Raw genomic sequence first — 21,506 nt, forward strand, 5'->3', positions numbered from 1 at the left:
CTTTTCCTTCATTCCAAACCATCTCAATTGGGTTGAGGTCGGGTGATTGTGGAGGTCAGGTCATCTGATGCAGCACTCCATCACTCTCCTTCTTGGTCAAATAGCCCTTACACAACCTGGAGGTGTGTTGGGTCATTGTCCGGTTGAAAAACAAATTATAGTCCCACTGAGCGCAAACCAGATGGGATGGCGTATCACTGCAAACTGATGTGGTAGCCATGCTGGTTAAGTGTGCCTTGAATTCTATATAAAATCACAGACAGTGTCACCATCAAACCTCCTTCTCCATGTTTCACGGTGGGAACCACACATGCAGAGATAATCCGTTCACCTACTCAGCATCTCACAAAGACATGGTGGTTGGAACCAAAAATCGCACATTTCCACGGGTCTAATGTCCATTGCTCATGTTTCTTGGCCCATGCAAGTCTCTTCTTCTCATTGGTGTCCTTTAGTAGTGGTTTCTTTGCAGCAATTAGACCATGAAGGCCTGATTCACGCAGTCTCTCTGAACAGTTGATGTTGAGATGTGTCTGTTACTTGAACTCTGTGAAGCATTTATTTGGGCTGCAATTTCTGAGGCTGGTAACTCTAATGAACTTATCCTCTGATGCAAAAGTAACTCTGGGTCTTCCTCTCCTGTGGCGGTTCTCATGAGAGCCAGTATCATCATAGCGCTTGATGGTTTTTGCGACTGCACTTGAAAAAACGTTAAAAGTTCTACATTCAGCATTGACTGACTATGTTTTAAAGTAATTATGGACTGTCACTTCTCTTTGCTTATTTGAGCAGTTCATAATATGGACTTGGTCTTAACAAATCTTCTGTATACCACCCCTACCTTGTCACAACACAACTGATTGGCTCAAACGTATTAAGAAGGAAAGAAATTCCCCAAATTAACTTTTACCAAGGCACACCTGTTACTTGAAATGCATTCCAGGTGACTACCTCATGAAGCTGGTTGAGAGAATGCCAAGAGTGTGCAAAGCTGCCATCAAGGCAAAGGGAGGTTACTTTGAAGAATCTAAAATAACAAATATATTTTGATTTGTTTAACACTTCTTTTGTTGTGTTATTTAATTGTTTTGATGTCTTCACTATTATTCTACAATGTAGAAAATAGTAAAAAATAAAAGTAAAACCCTTGAATGAGTAGGTGTGTCCAAACTTTTGACTGGTACTCTATGCACACATTTTCCCCTAACCCTACCACCCCTCCCCTAATTGGAGTATACTAATAAACTATAACACTTAGGCTTCTACTTCCAACTCATACATACTATATATATATATATATTTTACAGACACAAAGTATAGTCATTTTGTTGTTTTTAATCCCACCCTTCAGCTCCACTCAACCCCTCCCATCTATCATTTTCTTTTTTTATTTAACTAGTCAATTAAGAACAAATTCTTATTTACAATGACAGTTCTACACCGGCCAAACCCGGACGACACAGGGTATTGTGCGCTGCCCTATTGGACTCCTGATCACGGGCGGTTCTGACACATCCTGGATTGTCTGTATTGGGTCTCTGTATTGACGCCTCAAGCACTGAGATGCAGTGCCTTAGACCGCTGCGCCACTCGGTTAACACCATCCAGTTTTGATATCTATTTGCCATATATTTTTCTACTGACAGGTAAACAATTTAATCAAAAAACTACTTTATATAGGAGTGCCTTTAATTTGACAGCATATAAACTCAGCAAAAAAATAAACGTCCCTTTTTCAAGACCCTGTCTTTCAAAGATAATTTGTAAAAATCCAAATAACTTCACAGATCTTCATTGTAAAGGGTTTAAACACCGTTTCCCATGCTAGTTCAATGAACCATAAACAATTAATGAACATGCACGTGTGGAACGGTCGTTAAGAGACTAACAGTTTACAGACGGTAGTTATGAAAACTTAGGACACTAAAGAGGTCTTTCTACTGACTCTGGAAAAACACCAAAAGAAAGATGCCCAGGGTCCCTGCTCATCTGCGTGAACGTGCCTTAGGCATGCTGCAAGGAGGCATGAGGACTGCAGATGTGGCCAGGGCAATAAATTGCAATGTCCATACTGTGAGACGCCTAAGAAAGCGCTACAGGGAGACAGGACGGACAGCTGATTGTCTTCGCAGTGGCTGACCACGTGTAACACCAGCACAGGATCGGTACATCTGAACATCACACCTGCGGGACAAGTACAGGATGGCAACAACAACTGCCCGAGTTACACCAGGAACGCACAATCCCTCCATCAGTGCTCAGCCTGTCAGCAATAGGCTGAGAGAGGCTGGACTGAGGGCTTGTAGGCCTGTTGTAAGACAGGTCCTCACCAGACATCACCGGCAACGACGTTGCATATGGGCACATTACCCACCGTCGCAGGACCAGACAGGACTGGCAAAAAGTGCTCTTCACTGACGAGTCGCGGTTGTCCCACCAGGGGTGATGGTCGGATTCGCGTTTATCATCGAAGGAATGAGCGTTACACCGAGGCCTGTACTCTGGAGCAGGATCAATTTGGAGGTGGAGGGTCCGTCATGGTCTGGGGCGGTGTGTCACAGCACACCGTTACAGGGAAGACATCCTCTTCCCTCATGTGGTACCCTTCCTGCAGGCTCATCCTGACATGACAATGCCACCAGCCATTCTGTTYGTYMTGTGCATGATTTCCTGCAAGACAGGAATATCAGTATTCTGCCATGGCCAGCGAAGAGCCCGGATCTCAATCCCATTGAGCACATCTAGGACCTGTTGGATTGGARGGTGAGGGCTMGGGCCATTCCCTCCAGAAATGTCTGGGAACTTACAGGTGCCTTGGTGGAAGAGTAGGGTAACGTCTCACAGCAAGAACAGGCAAATCTGGTGCAGTCCACAAGGAGGAGATGCACTGCAGTACTTAATGCAGCTGGTGGCCACACCARATACTGACTRTTACTTTTGATTTTGACCCCCCTTTGTTCAGGGACACATTATTCCATTTCTGTTAGTCACATGTYTGTGGAAMTTGTTCAGTTTATGCCTGAGTTGTTGAATCTTGTTCATACAAATATTTCCACATGTTAGGTTTGCTGAAAATAAACACAGTTGACAGTGAGAGGACRTTTTTTGTTGTTGCTGAGTTTACATGCTCAGTTGGGCATGACTGAGCATGTTTCTGCTCATGAGGTTGGCTATCTAACGTGGCCTTGACATCGCCTACAAGCGTGATCGGGGATTTCTATTGGAGAAGCAAWTTCTAGGAATCTTCATAATAAACCATCTTTGACTCAGTTCTCTACACCAGTGGTTCCTAATCTTTTTATAGTCCCGTACCCCTTCAAAACATTCAACCTCCAGCTGCGTACCCCCTCTAGCACCAGGGTCAGCTCACTCTCAAATGTTGTTTTTTGCCATCATTGTAAGCCTGCCACACACACACACACACAATAGATTTATTAAACATAAGAATGAGTGTGAGTTTGTCACCCAGCTCTTGGGAAGTGACAAAGAGCTCTTATTAGGAACAGGGCACAAATAATAATATAATAATCAATAATTTTGCTCTTTATTTAACCATCTTACATATTAAACCTTTTTGGTTCATTGAAAATTGTGAGTAACTCACCACAGGTTAATGAGAAGGGTGTGCTTGAAAGGATGCACATAACTCTGCAATGTTGGGTTGTATTGGAGAGRGTCTCAGTCTTATTTCATTTCACACATACAGTCTGTGCCTGTATTTAGTTTTCATGCTAGTGAGGGCCGAGAATCCACTCTCACATAGATACGTTGTTGCAAAGGGAAATCAGTGTCTTAACAGCGCGATTTGCCAAGGCAGGATACTCTGAGCGCAGCCCAATACAGAAATCTGTCAGTGGCTTTTGATTAAGTTCTATTTTCACATAACCGCTAGTTGAAATTTCGATGAGGCTCTCTTGTTCAGATATCAGTAAGTGGACTGGAGGCAGGGCATGAAAGGGATAACGAATCCAGTTGTTTGTGTCATCCGTTGAGAAAGTACCTGCGTAATCGCTCACCCAACTCACACCATTGTTTGGTATTGTCCTGTTCTGTCGCTCCTGTCTGTTCCCTTTTTTTTYCTTCWWMCTTGCCAGCGGGCTATAGTGCGTAATTACCCACCGCATATCCGCACGAAGACGAGGGTTGAGTTACTGTAGGTTTTGGGGAAGCTCCATATAGATCTCATCTCTCTTCTGTGGTGCCCAGTGCGATTGTCATTTCTCTTGTTGTGGTCCGGTCTGGTGTGCTCAGCAGAAGGGAAGAGCGATCATTTTTTAAGTATTTACTTCTGACTATGGTGTCTAATGTAGACGAGTTCATTCGCTTTCCATCAGAGGAACTGTTCGAATGATGGACTAAAGAACAGCAGTTGAAGATCGCTTAACACCACAAGATTGAAATKAGTGATAAACGTCTAAAGAAAGATTGTGTTGATGTTGCCAAAATGTTACGGGAAGGACCCTGAGATGTTATTTTCGTTGGAGATTGTTGCTGACACGCTCTCTTGTTCACCCTGTTCCYGAATGTCTRYGTGACTGACCATTGTTTGGTTTTGTCCTGTTCCCGAATGTCTACGTGACTGACCATTGTTTGGTTTTGTCCTGTTCCCGAATGTCTACGTGACTGACCATTGTTTGGTATTGTCCTGTTCTGTCGCTCCTGTCTGTTCCCTTCTGGTCTCGTTTTCTTCTTTTCTCTGAAAGGTTGCTTCCTGTGCACAAAGTTTGCTGAGGTCTGGGGAGGACGAGGTTGGCTGGGACAAGTGGAAGTGTGAACATGTACCCCCTCATCAATTTGGGACGCAGAGGGTGGGTCAATTTGTTTGTGTGACTGGTATGGTGTTCCGCGGTCCTTGTTGGTCCCCGGTTTTATGGGGGGGAGGGGGGGGTGAAAACCCTCCCGCTCTGTCTGCCGTATTCTTTCTCTTTGCTCTGGTTTTCCTTATTAGGATGTCGGCGGGCGGAGCTGGGAGGGTCGTCAGCGACATGGGACACACCTGGGCCCGGGTGTATCCCAGGATAAATACACCACTTCCCCATTCATTGAGGAGACTCTCTCCATGCAAACACACTTATAGATTTTGGTTGTGGCATTTTTGTGGCCGTTTCTTTGCTTTGGCACCTTTTTGAACACCCCTCATTATCACATTTATGCACGCAACCACTCACTTACACTACTGATTACACACACCATTGTTAATTGTATTTAGATTATTTAAGGAATAACAAAATCTTTATTAACTAATCTCCACGTTGTCTCCCTTTCTGTTACGGACTATGAGCCGGTTCGTGACAAATAGTCCCCGCAAAAAAACAGTCTCATTGTCAACAGTGAAAAGGCGACTCTGGGATGCTGGCCTTCTAGGCAGAGTTCCTCTGTCCAGTGTCTGTATTCTTTGCCCATCTTAATAATTTATTTTTGTTGGCCAGTCTGAGATATGGCCTTTTCTTTGCAACTCTGCCTAGAAGGCCAGCATCCCGGAGTCGCCTCTTCACTGTTGAGGCTGGTGTTTTGCGGGTACTATTTAATGAAGCTGCCAGTTGAGGAATTGTGAGGCGCCTGTTTCTTAAACTAGACACTAATGTACTGGGGGTACGCATACCCCAGTTTGGGAATACCTGCTCTACACTGAAGGGAAGTAGTAAGACAGGGGCCTGCAGTGTCACAGTGCCCCCTGCTGGGGAGACCTGGTGGTGGGAGAGAGGAAAGGACTGGTTCACACTATAAGGCCAAGCTGCAAAGTTAAAATTGGCTATATCGTAACAAATTCATGAAAACTAAAATAAACTTGTCTTAATTTAAGGTTAGGGCTAGGCATAAGGTTAGCAGTGTGGTTGGGGTTAAGGTTAGGTTGAACATTTTAAGAAGATACATTTTAGAACCTCCAGCTTTGCAGCTTGGCCAGATGGTGACAACCGAGAGCAGACTGGAGCCTCAGCTGGCCCTCTAGTCAGCAGTACGACATGCATGAGCAAGCTGGATAATATTGCAGATCAAAGTTCAAATAGCACRTGTCACCTGGACTTACCCTCTGACAGTGCATATGTTTGTGGTGATAAATCAGTTGCCCAAGTCGGGATCAATAAATTAATACTATTACAACTACACGATGGTAAAGACAAGACAGGCTGTTCCTTTTCCTTGGATGCCCTCGATCACCATGTCTGCATGGTGCTGTGTGCGTTTCCGTGTGTGTGTGCAGCATGCGTGCAACACGAGTGCCTACGGACGTACCTGGATGCCCTCGATCCTCTCTGTCACGACGTAGGCATGGTGCATGGCGATGAGTGGCACCTTGACTCCAGCCATCTCACCCAGCTTAGAGGCCCACACTCCTGACAGGGCAAAGAGAGAGAGTGCGTGCTTAAGCTCAACATTGCAGTCCGACTGTGCAGAGTCCCTGATCTACAAATCACCTTGCATCCTAAATAACTACTCGTCAATGATCCGTCCAAATCAACTCTATTTCTTGTTAAGGGCTTTTTGTAATGGTTCAGTCATCTTGAATAGCGTCCAGATGCTTAAATAGGAGGCCAGAACATAGGCCTACGGGTCAAATGCACAAGGGGGGGGGGGGGGGGTACTTTGTGGGTTCTCCAGACAGAGCAAAATGTAATTTGGGGTACAGTAACCATTAAAAAAAAGTTTGGAATCACTGTGATAGACGACTGACTAACCTGCACAGTTTACGACCACGGGGGTCTGGATGGTTCCGTGGAAGGTCTCCACAGCCTTGACCCTCTTCACTCCCATGTCGTCTGTGCTCACCTGGATCCCCGTCACTGGACAGTTCTCTATCACCTGACAGGAGAGCGAGCCAATCAGAGATGAGGTGAAAGACAACCCCATGTATACGTATCTATAGTTATTATACTCATGGCTATCGCCAGGAGTTATTTCTGGCTGTGTGACTTGCCCAGAAACAAGCCTTACCAGACCCGGAGCCAGGATAGTGACTAAAGGGGCAGTTGAAAGTGGGGGAGGGGGCACAATTCTGGGGGGGGGGGGGGTGTTCTTGAATTGGAATTATATTGACTTCTGCTTATATCACGCCATACCACAATAAACAAAAGTTCATTGAGTGCTTTTGAAGTGACAGGTTGGCGTGGAATCTGTAGCCTAATGTATCTCCGCTGCGCTGTGTCAGCATAAAATAGGGGCCTTCTAGCAGTTGTAAGGACAGAGATTAAATCAGGAGGCAGGCAGGTAGGTAGAGGTGGAAATGAGTGTTGGATTTATTTTCACAGCGCTGGCGTTTCAAAGATGACGGTGATATTGACAAATATATACACTGAACAAAAATATAAAACGCAACATGTAAAGTGTTGGTCCCCCCCCAAAAAAATATTTCTCACATTTTGTGCACAAATGTTTACATCTGTTAGTGAGCACTAATCCTTTGCTAYGATAATCCATCCACCTGACAGGTGTGGCATGTCAAAAAAGCTGATTAAACAGCATGATCAGTACAAAGGTGCACCTTGTGCTGGAGACAAAAGGCCACTCTAAAATGTGCAGYTGTGCCACAACACAATGCCACAGATGCCTCAAGATTTGAGGGAGCATGCAATTGCCATACTGACTGCAGGAATGTCCACAAGAGCTGTTGCCAGATAATTACATTTTCATTTCACTATCATAGGCGTTTTAAAGAATTTGGCAGTACATCTAACCTGCCTCACAACCACCGACCATCTGTAACCACAACAGCCCAGGACCTCCACATCCAGCTTCTTCACCTGTGGGATGGTCTAAGACCAGCCACCCGGAGAGCTGATGAAACTGGGTTTGCACAATTGAAGAATTTCTGCATAAACAATCCGAAAACATCTCAGGGAAGCTCATCTGCATGCTTGTTGTCCTCACCAGGGTCTTSACCCGACTACAGTTCGGCATCGTAAATGCTCACCTTCGATGGCCACTGGCACGCTGTGTGCAAGTGTGCTCTTCAGGGATGAATTCCGGTTTCAACTGTACCTAGCAGATGGCAGACAGCGTGTATGGTGTCGTGTGAGCTGTCGGTTGGCTGATGTCAACATTGTGAACAGTGCCCCGTGGTGGTGGGGTTATGGTATTGACAGGCATAAGCTACGGACAGCGAACACAACTGCATTTTATCAATGGCAATGTGAACGCACAGAGATACCGTGATGAGATCCTGAGGCCCATTGTCGTGCCATTAATCCGCCGCCATAACCTCATCACCACCACTCACCAGACATGTCACCCGTTAAGCATGTTTGGGATGCTCTGGATCGACGTGTACGACAGCGTTTTCCCAGCTCCCGTCAATATCCAGCAACTTCGCACAGCCACTGAAGACGAGTGGAACAACATTCCACAGGCCACAATCAACAGCCTGATCAACTCTATGCGAAGGAGGAAAATGGTGGTCACACCAGATACTGACTGGTTCTGATCCACACCCCCATCTTTTTTTTTTATTTAATTTTTTTTTAATATCGGTATTCCCAGTCATGTGAAATCCATAGATTAAGGCCTAATGAATTTATTTCAACTGACCAATTTCCAATTTAGCTGCAACTGCGTGTATATTTTTGTTCAGTGTATATTTCACGGGGCATTGATCAAAATTGACACGATGAAACAAATTGGCAGGAGTCGGTGCCCAATAGTGGCGAGAGACGTGCCTATAGCGCTTCTTCACCACATACCCCTCGCCTTCTTCTGGTCTCGACATTATTAACTATGCCCGAGACACATTCTTCACGCATAAGCAGTAACCTCAAACATTGTCAGAACGTAGCAGTGGTCATTTTCCCTTCAACTGAAATCCTTACTGTTCAGTATTTCTACCCACACTATCCAAACTAATAGACATGTATCAGCGGGGCAGAATGGCACATTCCAACCCCCCCCCAGCAGTGACAAGTTCCACACCCAGGGGCATTTGCGGTGGAGTCATTTTCTCTCCAAGCATTGGGAAAGAGACACAGCACACCTTCTCTACAGGCACCGAAGGGAGCTCAGTCATAATCAATTCATTGTCAGTCAATGTCGGGATGAAAACCTTACACATCCCATCATAGGTCAGACGCCCCTGCAGAGCACCGGCCATAGTGCCATAGAACAGCAGAGGAGCAGGAAAGAGAGAGTTTGACCCCGCCCTTATAAATATAAATCAAATATTACAGGCGGASGCGTAGCACGTTACTCATTTAGCCTCCCACTTTTATGGAAACCCAAAGGAATCATGCATAACCACCCCAGTGACTTTCCATAGCCCCCCTACACACACACACCGCGGCACGCTCTGTCCATTGWGCTGACACAGCGCAACGGAGATTTTTGTTGTTTTGCGCCAACCTGTCACTCAATCATTTGAACTTTTTTGCCATTTTTATATAGGGATATAGAACTAYAATTTAAAGGGGGCAAAAGTTTGAACTGAGGGGGCTAATCCCCCTTTAGCCCCCTGGTGGAGCCAGGTACGATCCATTACRTTATAACCAATGTTCCCTCTAATATTTTTTAAGCACGGAGCCAATTTCAGGTCTGCTGAGCGCTTGAATTTGAATCTTGTGAAATTTCTGTGCATCTTCAGGCACGCGTTCACCTTGAACAATGAGGCTGTACCCGCTTTAATTGACTGTTTTAACAGTGGCCATGTCTGTGGCTATTTGATCATAATGTAGGCCTACCAGAGTGGCCTACCATAAAAACCAAATGGAGAAAATGTATCACATAACATTTTAACATGRAAAGAGAAGTTCTATCATTCAGCCTACATTAGCAGCCATGTATGGGGTTCAATGTAGGCCTACATTCCATGARCCTTTTGGAAAGAAAACATGCAGGGCTTGACATTCACCAGTTTATCAGACAAAGAGGTGACTGAACATTTTGTTGTGTTGTTTGATGCAAGAAACCACAATTCATTATTATTTCCGTACCATTATTACAGAGAATCATACAAATTATGCTACCCTCTGCCTACTGAGTACTTAGCTTATTCAAGCCTGTCTCAAAATAAAACACTGCCCTTTTAAGATACAATAAAGGTATTTACCAGACTAGCTTTTCAGAGATGGCTAGAAATCTACACGTTTTGTKCTCTTGTAGGAAGYAAYCACTCCCACATTGCTGACTACAAATCAGCAATAACTGGGCTACTAAATCATTAACTAGCAAAGAATGTAAAATGAGCACACGTGGCTATATGCTGCTCTCGCTTTGATCTCAAAACAAATGYATAATAAATCACGACAGCTCATGCTGTAAAATAGTCCAGTTTAAAGTGAATGGCACGAATCCATATATGGCAATGGTCTATTTGCATATAGGCCTACTGCAGCTCAGATTGGTTATGGCGCACCCGTCTGTGTATAGTACGGGCCTGAGTATTGCTTGTCAATACAATCCTACACCGATACGCTTGGCCTACAACAAAATCTCTTGCATAGTTCGTTTTGGTATGTTGCATTGAAAGTGGCAAATATTGCATTGATTGGATCACAATTCCCACAGTAAAGGGAAACGTTGATAGTGTTAACTAACGGGGAAAACTCTAGAAAGTTGAGTGAAGTTCAATCTCGTGCTCCTCTGCGTGGGCTGATTTTTCTTCTGCATGGCAGTCTCTTGGGAGCTACGTCCACAGCTTAGAGGGAACATTGGTTATAACATACAATCACATAGTAGTTATATGGTAAAACCATAATGACAGAGATTCATTCTTCAGGAGCTTTTTGTGCCTGAGGAGCTTTTTGTGCCTGAGAGTAGATGAGTGGGTGTTACAGGAGCAATGCCAACAGTAGTGCCAACAGAGTATAAAGTGCCATAGTTGTGTATCTATCGCTGGCCATCTAAAGGTTTTACTGTCTTAATATTCATTGGTATCACTTATAGCAGGAAAGAGAATATGGAACAGTGGACTGGACCCTACAGAGTTGATGCTCAGGGTTCACCGACCTCCCTACACTACAAAACACTGATAAACTGGTCAGAAACTAGCCTGCTCTGCTCCTGAGCGGTCTAGAAAAAACATTGTTACCTTAAGGAACTGCAGGTTTATAGCCCACTCAATGTCTTTTACTGACTATTAAGGTGCAACTGTACGCCGGTGTCAAGATAATGTTTCCATCTTTAATAGTACACAAGTGGGAAGAGAATAATTAAGCAAATAACTCAATACTCAAGCCATGTAACGCTTAAGTAACTTGTGTGCGTGCGTGTCACGCTGGTCTCCCATGGGAGAAACCAACATCTTAACTGTTAGCCCAATAGGAGATTCCCCCCATGGGCCGAGGGTGACACTGATTCTGAAGTCGCAGGCAAGGCTTACTCATCACAAGCCAATGAGCCCGTGTATGCATGCATCCGTGAGTGTTATCTTTACCGTGGCACCACGGGCAGTGGCTGCCCTGGACAGGGTGGTACAGGTGCCAGCGGGGTCCATGGTGCCATCCTTGGGGACGTACAGCGTGCCATAGAGGTCATCTACGTTCATCAGAGGGTACAGGTCTTTGGTCTCAGCGGGGGACAGGACGTGGGACTCGATACCGTACACCTTCCCCAACTGGAGAGAAGAACAATAAAATGACATCATCCTCGTGAGACAGCACCACACTTCCATTTTGCATGGAACCTCTATTAAATACAGGTTATTCTCACTGTGGGCAATTCCACTCAAAAAGGTCTGTTATTAACATGTTTTAACCACTCTCTTAAAATGGTAGACTATCAGGTACTCAGCAAGAATGTCTGATTTCACCATTACTGAAACAGGACCCAGATGGTAAATATAAAGATCCAGTCCACCTAAACTGGAGAACCCTTACACTTTCGTGCTGTGATGCCAAAACCTAGCAAAATGCATAGAATTTAAAAAAAAGTATTGCCGGATATTAATCATCCTAAATCAGACAATACTTTTTACATGGACGATACATTGGAGATAATATAAGACAAAATACTGTTAACAATAGAACACTATGAAAACTATTCCAACTGAAAAGGAGGACCAGCTTTGCAATCATTTTTTTTTTGTTCACATTATAAAAGTGAAATCTAAGTCTCAGCATAATTCTATTACCATGGAATTGCCCTAGCTCAAAGACTGAAATGTTGACACCGCAATATTACATTTCATAAATCCTCTATATTTGCTAACTTGTCTCCCCCTGCCCCATATGGGAGTTGTGTGATTTGAGTTCCAGATCATTTGTGCAATTATCAAAAACGGTCATATGGTCCAGTGCTGCAAGTAAAGACCTTGTTAAGCTGCAGCTGGCCCAGAACAGAGCGGCACGTCTTGCTCTTCATTGTAATCAGCGGGCTAATATTAATTCTATGCGTGCCAGTCTCTCTTGGCTAAGAGTTGAGGAAAGACTGACTTTGTCACTGTTTTTAAAAGAAACATTAACAAAAGTGTTGGAAATTCTAAACCGTTCGCATAGTCAACTTACACACAGACTTTACCCCACCAGACATGCCACCAATGGTCTTTTCACAGTCCCCAGATCCAGAACAAATTCAAGGAAACCTACAGTATTTTACAGGGCCATGAATGCAAGTGAACAGCAAACCTGGTTTCAAAATACAAATAAAGCAACACCTCACGGCACAACACCTCTCCCTCATGTGACCTACTTGTGTGTGTATKTACTGACATGTATGTGGAACTGATAGATGCACACATACACACAACGTATGCAAATTGTAAAGTCTTTTGTCGAATGTCTTGTTCGTTATATGTTGGACCCAAGTAAGACTAGCTGTCGCCATTGGCATCGGCTAAAGGGGATCCTAATAAAATCAAACTGGGCATTTCATCTCACACCCACAAAGTTACCGCTGGCCTATTTACTGAATTCGCTGGAGGGGTAGGTCTAGTCTGGACAAGTAAGGCCCATAGGTACAGTACCCAGCCTCTACCCCAACAAGTTATATAAGTTTACTCCGTTGAGTCCAGTCTATTCTGGAGCAGCAGGGCCCAGTCTACAATAGGTACCAACGTGAGGCGTTTGTACTCGTCCAGCCTCTGCTTGTTAAAGAGAGACACCTCTACCCCAACCAGTCTAACCTAAGACCCCAGTCCAGTGTAGTCTGGTCCTGTATGAGCGTACCGACATGAGGCGTTTATACTCGTCCAGCCTCTGCTTGTTGGATGCGATGAAGAGGCCTCCGTTCTGGATCCAGCCCGTCTCTAGACCGGTCTCCTGCTCCAGGTCATGGCTGATCACCTGTCTGGTGTGGGCTAGCAGCTCCACCTCGACATCACTGGGCCTCAGCTGCCACAGCAGACCTGGGACAGAGACACCACAAGAGACAGTGACGATTAGTGAGGGAGCAGGAGAGAGAAAAAGAGACCAAAAGGGAGAGAAAGAGAGAGACGAAGACAGACAGAGCGAGGGGGGGGGGACTAATATGTAAGTACATTTGTTTTCCGGCCAATTAGACCTCCCCTTTAACAATCCCAGAGGTTATATTCTTCTCCTTTAAAACCTGTTCAACTGCGTGGTTGTTTTGGACCCAGTCCCGGGTCCGCAGTGCGTCAATTTCGGTGGCATATCCTACGAAAGCTACAGAACTTGTCTTTTTGGAAATTGAGCTCAAATTTTCAGCTGGCAATGTCATAAGAATGCCCCTGTCACCACCCCCCCAGAGGCTATAAATCATGCTCTATGGTCATTTTCATAGAGAATGCAATTTAGGTCAAGTAACCAAAGGGGGGGGGGGGGGGGGGGAATCTGTAAGCATGGTAAGGGTACACCCTTGTGGTCATCATAATGCATTTATTTTCCTAACGGCATTTAATGTGACATCACCTTGAATGCATCTTCCATATAACCCTTTGGGTCCCCAGGACCAGGATTTAAAAAAACACTGATATACATGACAGATCCATTTACAAAACAACCCTACACATTAATGAATCCATAGTAGCAAAAGCCACAGCCTGGATAGGCTTCTGGGTGGTTAGGTGGGTACTACCTACCTGCTGTGTGCCAGGTGGTTCCGGCGGTCAGTCTGTCTCTCTCCAGCAGCACCACGTTGGTCATGCCCATCTTGGCTAGGTGGTAGACTGTCTGGCATCCCAGGCTTCCCCCACCGATTACCACAGCCTCTGCTGACTTGGGAAGGGGCTTGGTAGGCCCACTGCCACCCTCCTCCACCTACCACGAGATTTGTTTAAATAGAATACACATAGTAAAAAAATAGAATACACATAGTAAAACTACATTTCTTATTAGATGTTCTCTTTTTTATATGAAATATATTTTTTTTTTAAGTAGGGAACAGATTGTTATTTGGCACTTGCACTGAAAACAGGTGTAGACCTTACAGTGAAATGCTTACTTACAAGCCCTTAATCCACAATGCAGTTATGAAAAATAAGTGTTAATTAAAAATAAATAAAAAAACAATTAAAAGAGCAGCAGTAAAATAACAGCGAGGCTATATACAGGGGGTACCGGTACAGAGTCAATGTACGGGGGCACTGGTTAGTTGAGGTAATATGTACATGTAGGTAGGGGTAAAGTGACTACGCATAGATAATAACAGAGTAGCATCAGCATAGAAGGTGGGGGGGGGGGGCAATGCAAATAGTCTGGGTAGCCATTTGATTAGATGTTCAGGTGTCTAATGCTTGGGCCAAAAGCTGTAAACACAAAAAAGTTTGAGACATTACCATTGTGGTCCTCCTTTCTTTTTAAAAGAATTAAGTGCCTTTGAACGGGGTACGGTAACTAGGTGCACAGGTTTGTGAAGAACTGCAATGCTGTTAGTTTGGCTGCTCAGTCAAACTTAGCGGTCTCTCAACAATCATAGCGCTGCCATTCCAAACCAATCAGAGCGCTTGGAAATGTGCATCTGGACACTGCGCCGCCCACTCAGAGTGTTATCATCGTCCGAAAAGAGTGCGGTTTCTGAGGACTTATTTTTGTCGACGGTAACACCAATGTCAATGTTGTGCGAACATCGAAATAACCACAACAAGTAAGATCCCAAGTTATTACAAGACCCCTCGTAAATACCCGAAGTGTGTGTGTGTGCCTAATTTGTGGTGGTCAGGAAGAAAAGGAAGAAAAACATCCCGTGGAGCAGCGTTTCCCAAACTTGGACCTGGGGACACAAAGGGGCGCACGTTTTGGTTTTTGCCATAGCACTACACAGCTGATTCAACTCATCAACTCATCAAGGGGCGGCAGCGTAGCCTAGTGGTTAAAGCATTGAAAGGTTGCCAGTTCAAATCCCCGAGCTGACAAGGTACAAATCTGTCRTTCTGCCCCTGAACAAGGCAGTTAACCCACTGTTCCTAGTGTGACGACCCTCCCACTCTGTCTGCTGTATTCTCTCTTTGTTCTTGTTTCCTTATTAGGATGTCGGTGGGCGGAGTTGGGAGGGTCGTCAGATACATGGGAAACACCTGGGCCCGGTGTCTCCCAGGATAAATACACCACTTCCCCATTTATGGAGGGGACTCTCTCCATGCAGACACCTTGATAGATTTTGTTGTGGTTTTTTGTGACTTTTTGGTTGTTTGCTTTAGCACCTTTCAACACACCGCATTATCACATTCATGCATGCCAAAACACTCACTTACACTACTGATTACTGATTACACACACCATTGTTAATTGCATTTAGGTTACTTTATTTAATAAATATATTTTGTTACTCCTTATCTCCACGTTGTCTCCCTTTTGTTACGGGCTTTGAGCCGGTTCGTGACACTAGGCCGTCATTGAAAATAAGAATTTGTTCTTAACTGACTTTCCTAGTTAAGTAAAGGTAAAATAAATTAAAAATTAAAAAATGAAGCTTTGATTATATTAATCARCTGTGTAATGCTAGGGCAAAMACCAAGAAGTGTACGCCTTGGGGTCCCCAGGACCGAGTTTGGGAAACGCTGCTGTAGAGGGTCTGAATCAGCACTAAGTACTGGACATAGCAGGTGAGGGCTCTGAAGCCAACCGCTCAGACGAGCTCCTGCTAGCCATTCTTTCACCGTGTGTATCAAGWATGGTCCACCACCCAAAGGACATCCAGCCTTGACAACTGTCGGAAGCATTGGAGTCAACATGGGCCAGCATCCCTGTGGAACGCTTTCGTCACCTTGTAGAGTCCATGCCCCGACAAATTGAGGCTGTTCTGAGGCAAATCAATTTTAGGAAGGAATTCCTTATGTTTGCTATACTCGGTGTATAATGCACTACTTTTGACCAGGGCCGATAGGGACTAAGGATTAGGGTGCCATTTCGGACATAACCATAGAGGATGACAAAAAAAACATCACACAGACCTTGAGTACGTTCTCGTAGGGGACGCTCTTCTCCGTGGTGGGCTCTGAACTGGAGCTGTAGCGACGGGAGGTGGTGGCAGAGCGGCACAGGGGGGAGAGGGCCGGACGGCAGCTAGCCACCTTCCGCACTGCTGTCCCCAGGAAGGCCATGGCCCCTGCACACAGAGACACATACCGGTCTGATTCTGGCCTGGCTACGCAGCTACCAGGGTTATGCCTCCTACAGACAGTCAAATACAGTCAAAAGCACATCCCTTTAAGGTGTCAAACTTATCCCATGGAGGGCCTAGTGTCTGCAGGTTTTTGTTTTTTTCCCTTTCAATTAAACCCTAGACAACCAGGTGTGGGGAGTTCCTTACTAATTAGTGACTTCAAATGAAGACCAAGGGAAAAGCTAAAACCCGCAGACGCTCAGCCCTCCGTGGAATGAGTTTGTGCTGTGGTTTAGGGGGGTTGTCTGCAGGTTTTATTTTTTTCCCTTTCAATTAAACCCTAGACAACCAGGTGTGGGGAGTTCCTTACTAATTAGTGACTTCAAATGAAGACCAAGGGAAAAGCTAAAACCCGCAGACGCTCAGCCCTCCGTGGAATGAGTTTGTGCTGTGGTTTAGGGGGGTCGTTCTAGGCTAAGGAAAACTAATAGGGACATGAATAGGACCCACACACTCTATTGCAGGGACGGTGGAGCAACAGTGTGCGCGCGAGTCCTAGTCATCTCTGCAAGACAACACAGATGTCCGACTCATACCACAGAGCCAACCTGAGCCGGAATCTGCTCCTGAACCTTGTGCCATGACAACCATCMCGCGAGTCTCGATGTGAAGCACAGCATGTAAACAAACGTCACGGGCCGAAGCCATTTCACTGATTCTCTTTGTGCTGCATGGCATTGACTATCCACATCTGGGAAGAAAAAGTGTTATTCTTTATCCCAAATGTCACCATATTCACTATGTAGTGTATTACTTTTGACAAGGGTTCCATACGGCTCTGGTCAAAAGTAGTGCACGATGTAGGGAATAGGATGCCGTTTGTAATGCATCCTCCATACTCGATGTCAACAAACCTTTTAGCCATAGACCAATCTCTAATGTCAGACTTTACAGCTAGTAAAGGGTGATACCTAGTCAGTTGTAGAACGGAAATGTGTCTTCCGCATTTAACCCCTCTGAATCAGAGAGGTAAGGGGTGCTTCCCTCAATATTCAGAGACATCCTTGTCTGGTTACATAAGACTGAGACATTGACCAAAACCACCATTGACTGACAGATAGGAAATGACAGGGGGGGGAGAGCTTAACGATTCCCATATCTTCTATTACCCAACCAAGTTACACATCCAAACTCTGAAATCAAGACCTTGGCCAAAAAACATTACTGGCAGCCAAAAAAAATTTGAAACGAAGGCATATGTACATATTTCCATCGTAAAAATTTGGAATAATTAAAAGCTTTGATTTCTGGTCAAACAGATGGAAAAGAGGTCTTCGAAAACATCTAGCTGAAAAAGTCTCAAAAAAAGGTATTGCGCAATAATGTTGAAGACCCCTGCCAACTAAAACATTTACATTTAGTTTTGCCTTCTGTAAATGTAAGAAATATTGCCTAGTGCCTTGTCATTCTGTTACAAAAAAAAACACATAGAAAATATTTTTTAAAGCTAATACCAGTTACACTAATCATAAAACGCAACATGCAACAATTTCAAAGATTTTACCGAGTTACAGCTCATATAAGGAAATCAGTATTTCACGTGACTGGGAATACAGATATGCATCTGTTGGACACAGATACCTTACAAAATAGATAGGGGCGTGGATCAGAAAACCAGTCAGTATCTGGTGTGACCATTTGCCTCACGCAGCGCGAGACATCTCCTTCACATAGAGTTGATCAGGCTGTTGATTGTGGCCTGTGGAATGTTGTCCCACTCCTCTTCAATGGCTGTGCGAAGTTGCTGGATATTGGCTCTTCAATGGCTGTGCGAAGTTGCTGGATATTGGCTCTTCAATGGCTGTGCGAAGTTGCTGGATATTGGCATGAAGTGGAACAGGCTGTCGTACATGTCGATCCAGAGCATCCCAAACATGCTCAATGGGTGACATGTCTGGTGAGTATGCAGGCCATGGAAGAACTAGGACATTTTTAGGGAATTGTGTACATATCCTTCCAACATGGGGCCGTGCATTAGCATGCTGAAACATAAAGCGATGGCAGCGGATGAATGGCATGACAATGGGCCTCAGGGTCTCGTCACGGTATCTCTGTGCATTCAAATTGCAATCGATAAAATGCAATTGTGTTCATTGTCCGTAGTTTATGCCTGCCCATACCATAACCCCACCCCCACGGGGCACTCTGTTCACAACGTTGACATCAGCAAACCGCTTGCCCACACGATGCCATACAGGCAGTCTGCCATCTGCCCGGTACAGTTGAAACCGCGATTCAGCTGTGAAGAGCACACTTCTCCAGCATGCCAGTGGCCATCGAAGGTGAGCATTTGCCCAATGAAGTTGGTTACGACACCGAACTGTAGTCAGGTCAAGACCCTAGTGAGAACAAAAAGCATGCAGATGAGTTTCATCATCATCATTTCATCACCCTGAGACAGTTTGTTCATAAATTCTTTCTGTTGTGCAAACCCACAGTTTCATCAGCTCTCCAGGTAGCTGGTCTCAGACCATCCCACAGGTAAGGAAGCCAGATGTGGTGGTCCTGGGCTGGCGTGGTTACACATTGTCTGCAGTTGTGAGGCCGGTTGGACGTACTACCAACTTCTCTAAAACGACGTTGGAGGCGGCTTATGGTAGAGAAATGAACATTCAATTCTCTGGCAACAGCTCTGGTGGACATTCCTGCAGTCAGCATGCCTTAGGCAAGCTCCCTCAAAACTTGAGACATCTGTGGCATTGTGTTGTGTGACAAAACTGCACATTTTAGAGTGGCCTTTTATTGTCCCCAGCACAAGGTGCACCTTTGTAATGATCATGCTGCTTAATCAGCGTCTTGATATGCCACACTTGTCAGGTGGATGGATTATCTTGGCAAAGGAGAAGGTGAAATGCTCACTAACAGGGCTGTAAACAAATTTGAAACCATTTCTGGGATTTTTAATTCCGCYCATGAAACATGGGACCAACACTTTACATGTTGCGTTTATATTTTTGTCCAGTATTGTTAGTGTTCGGACTGATAACTTGGTTTGTGATTTATTAAATGATTAAAATGTGTCATTCTGTTACCAAATCTGTAACAGAATGGCTACAACTGAATTGTCACCTGCTACTGTCCTCCCTTCCACTGGCATACTGTTATGCTCGGCTCTGTTTTCTTTCTGTCACATGGTGGTCAAAGCAAGAGAGTGTGGAGAACTCATCCGCCCCCATACCTGAAAGGCACCTGTCAATAAAATCACTCAACCTGGACACACTAATAACACTAGTGACACCACAGCCATCATACATAACATTTTTCTTCTATCTCCTTAATGTTTTTTTACTGTAAAGTGTGTTGTGTTTTAAAATGCACTTTAAATAATGTTTGATTTAAACAGAGGGCCACTGGCAGCTACCAATACTTGACCTGGGCTCTAATGTGAGATCCTGTAGCACTGCATCGTGCATCCACAGAAACAACATTCACTTTAGTCTAAATGGAACAGCCTAGTGGAAATGTCCCACTTGAGTTTGATGTGTTATTGGCCACATAGGCCTTCGCAAATAAACAGAGTAAATATTTTACCAATGTAGCCTGAATTTGTTAGCCTGAAATCTGATACCGGTTTTCCTTTTACTCCGTGTCATGCCAATTAAACATTCGACAACATTTGTTAGGCCAACACTTAGAAGCGCTGTAGCCTACTGTGTGTGTGTGTGTGTGTGTGTGTGTGTGTGTGTGTGTGTGTGTGTGCAATTAAACTATACAGACAGGTATATATGCAATTCTAAACTGTGTGGTTCGAGTCCTGAATGCTGAATTGGCTGACAGCTGTGGTATATCAGACCGTACACCACAGGTATGACAAAATATTTATTTGTAGTGCTCTAATTTCTTTGGTAACCAGTTTATAATAGCAATAGGCACCGCGGGGGGTTGTGGTATATGGCCAATATACACGGGCTAAGGCTGTATGCCAGGCACTCTAAGAACAGCCCTTAGCCGTGGTATATTGCCATATTACCACACACCCCCGAGCCTTATTGCGTAACTATACAACTGGAGAAAGAATTTCAATACTGAAACAATGTTGTAAATGTCAGAGAGACAGTCAGCAAGATTTATACAAATCTCCGCTATTTTAAAGCCAAGTGCTAGTTTAAAATGGGATAATGTCTAGATGCGTTTTACACTGGAGACAAAGTTCACAAATTGTCTAGCTTGGTTGATGTGACAATTGATTACCCAGTCAAATCGAAGAGGACGTAGGCATTTCAACGTCATAGTTTCAGCCGGTGGTAATTTGTGGAATAGACAGAGGCTGGAAAGCGGATTTAACCAATCTGCATCCAGGATTAGACTCACCCGTTGTGTAATATAAAGTAAATTAACTGTGTTGTGTGCTCCCCTACACGCAAACACTTACTTTGCTCCTATACGCTCCTGTTCTTGATTAAAGTTGATCCCCAAAAATGCAATAAGAGGGGGAAAGCACACAGCCGGAGACCGTTAATATGAAACTCACTCGAAAATGGCCGTGWGGTGTCTGAGCCCGAGCTCAAAGTGTGGTTATCGCTGGCAGCAGTTTGATCATCCCTAACCTAAAACGTAGCAGGCGTAAAAGAAACGCCTGAAACTAAATACACTAAATACTGATGATGACGAGAAGAAAAAACTTTCTAGGGAGATTGTCTTCTGCACTGTTCAACCAATCCAGTAAATGTGGAGGAGGAGTTCAAATGGAGTGACGCCGTSTTAACAAAGATTTTTAGAACTAACCCAAGATAKACCACKGCCTGTCGTTTCCAATGGGAGCAAATTAATCATAGTGACCGGAACAAAGAGGAAGTTGGCAGAGCCAAGTACGAGCTAGCGAGATCCTATTGGAGCGTTCTATCATATTCTTTTGCAGCCAGGTGAGCCTCTAGCATGAGTGGAGTGAGTTTGGAACCCGTGTATGAGTCTTTGAAGTACTTTTCACMTACAAACTTTATATGTCCGAACTCAAAATCAGATATACTTCCAAAAATAACATGGTCGCTGTGGTAGAWCGTTTATTTTCTGCATTTATTAGAGTGCCA

General features: G+C 44.5%; 1 protein-coding gene across 2 annotated transcripts in view; it reads right to left on the reverse strand.

Moving 5' to 3' along the window:
* The window catches only part of sardh (sarcosine dehydrogenase), a 103,177-nt gene extending 82,033 nt beyond the window's left edge, over positions 1-21,144 (reverse strand). The window contains exons 1-7 of one of the 2 annotated variants that reach the window (XM_023983408.2): positions 20,951-21,144; positions 16,268-16,422; positions 13,958-14,135; positions 13,086-13,264; positions 11,357-11,536; positions 6,678-6,801; positions 6,235-6,335 (exon numbers count right to left, since the gene is read on the reverse strand). In XM_023983408.2, coding sequence (XP_023839176.1) covers positions 6,235-6,335; positions 6,678-6,801; positions 11,357-11,536; positions 13,086-13,264; positions 13,958-14,135; positions 16,268-16,417 — 912 coding nt within the window. In that variant the 5' untranslated portion in view covers positions 16,418-16,422; positions 20,951-21,144. Of the gene's footprint in view, positions 1-6,234; positions 6,336-6,677; positions 6,802-11,356; positions 11,537-13,085; positions 13,265-13,957; positions 14,136-16,267; positions 16,423-20,851 lie in introns of both variants that reach the window. The other variant, XM_023983407.2, reaches the window with a different exon arrangement.
* Positions 21,145-21,506: the final 362 nt, after the last annotated feature.

This window comes from Salvelinus sp. IW2-2015, linkage group LG4q.1:29, assembly GCF_002910315.2.
Source record: "Salvelinus sp. IW2-2015 linkage group LG4q.1:29, ASM291031v2, whole genome shotgun sequence".
NCBI classification, from domain to species: domain Eukaryota; kingdom Metazoa; phylum Chordata; class Actinopteri; order Salmoniformes; family Salmonidae; genus Salvelinus; species Salvelinus sp. IW2-2015.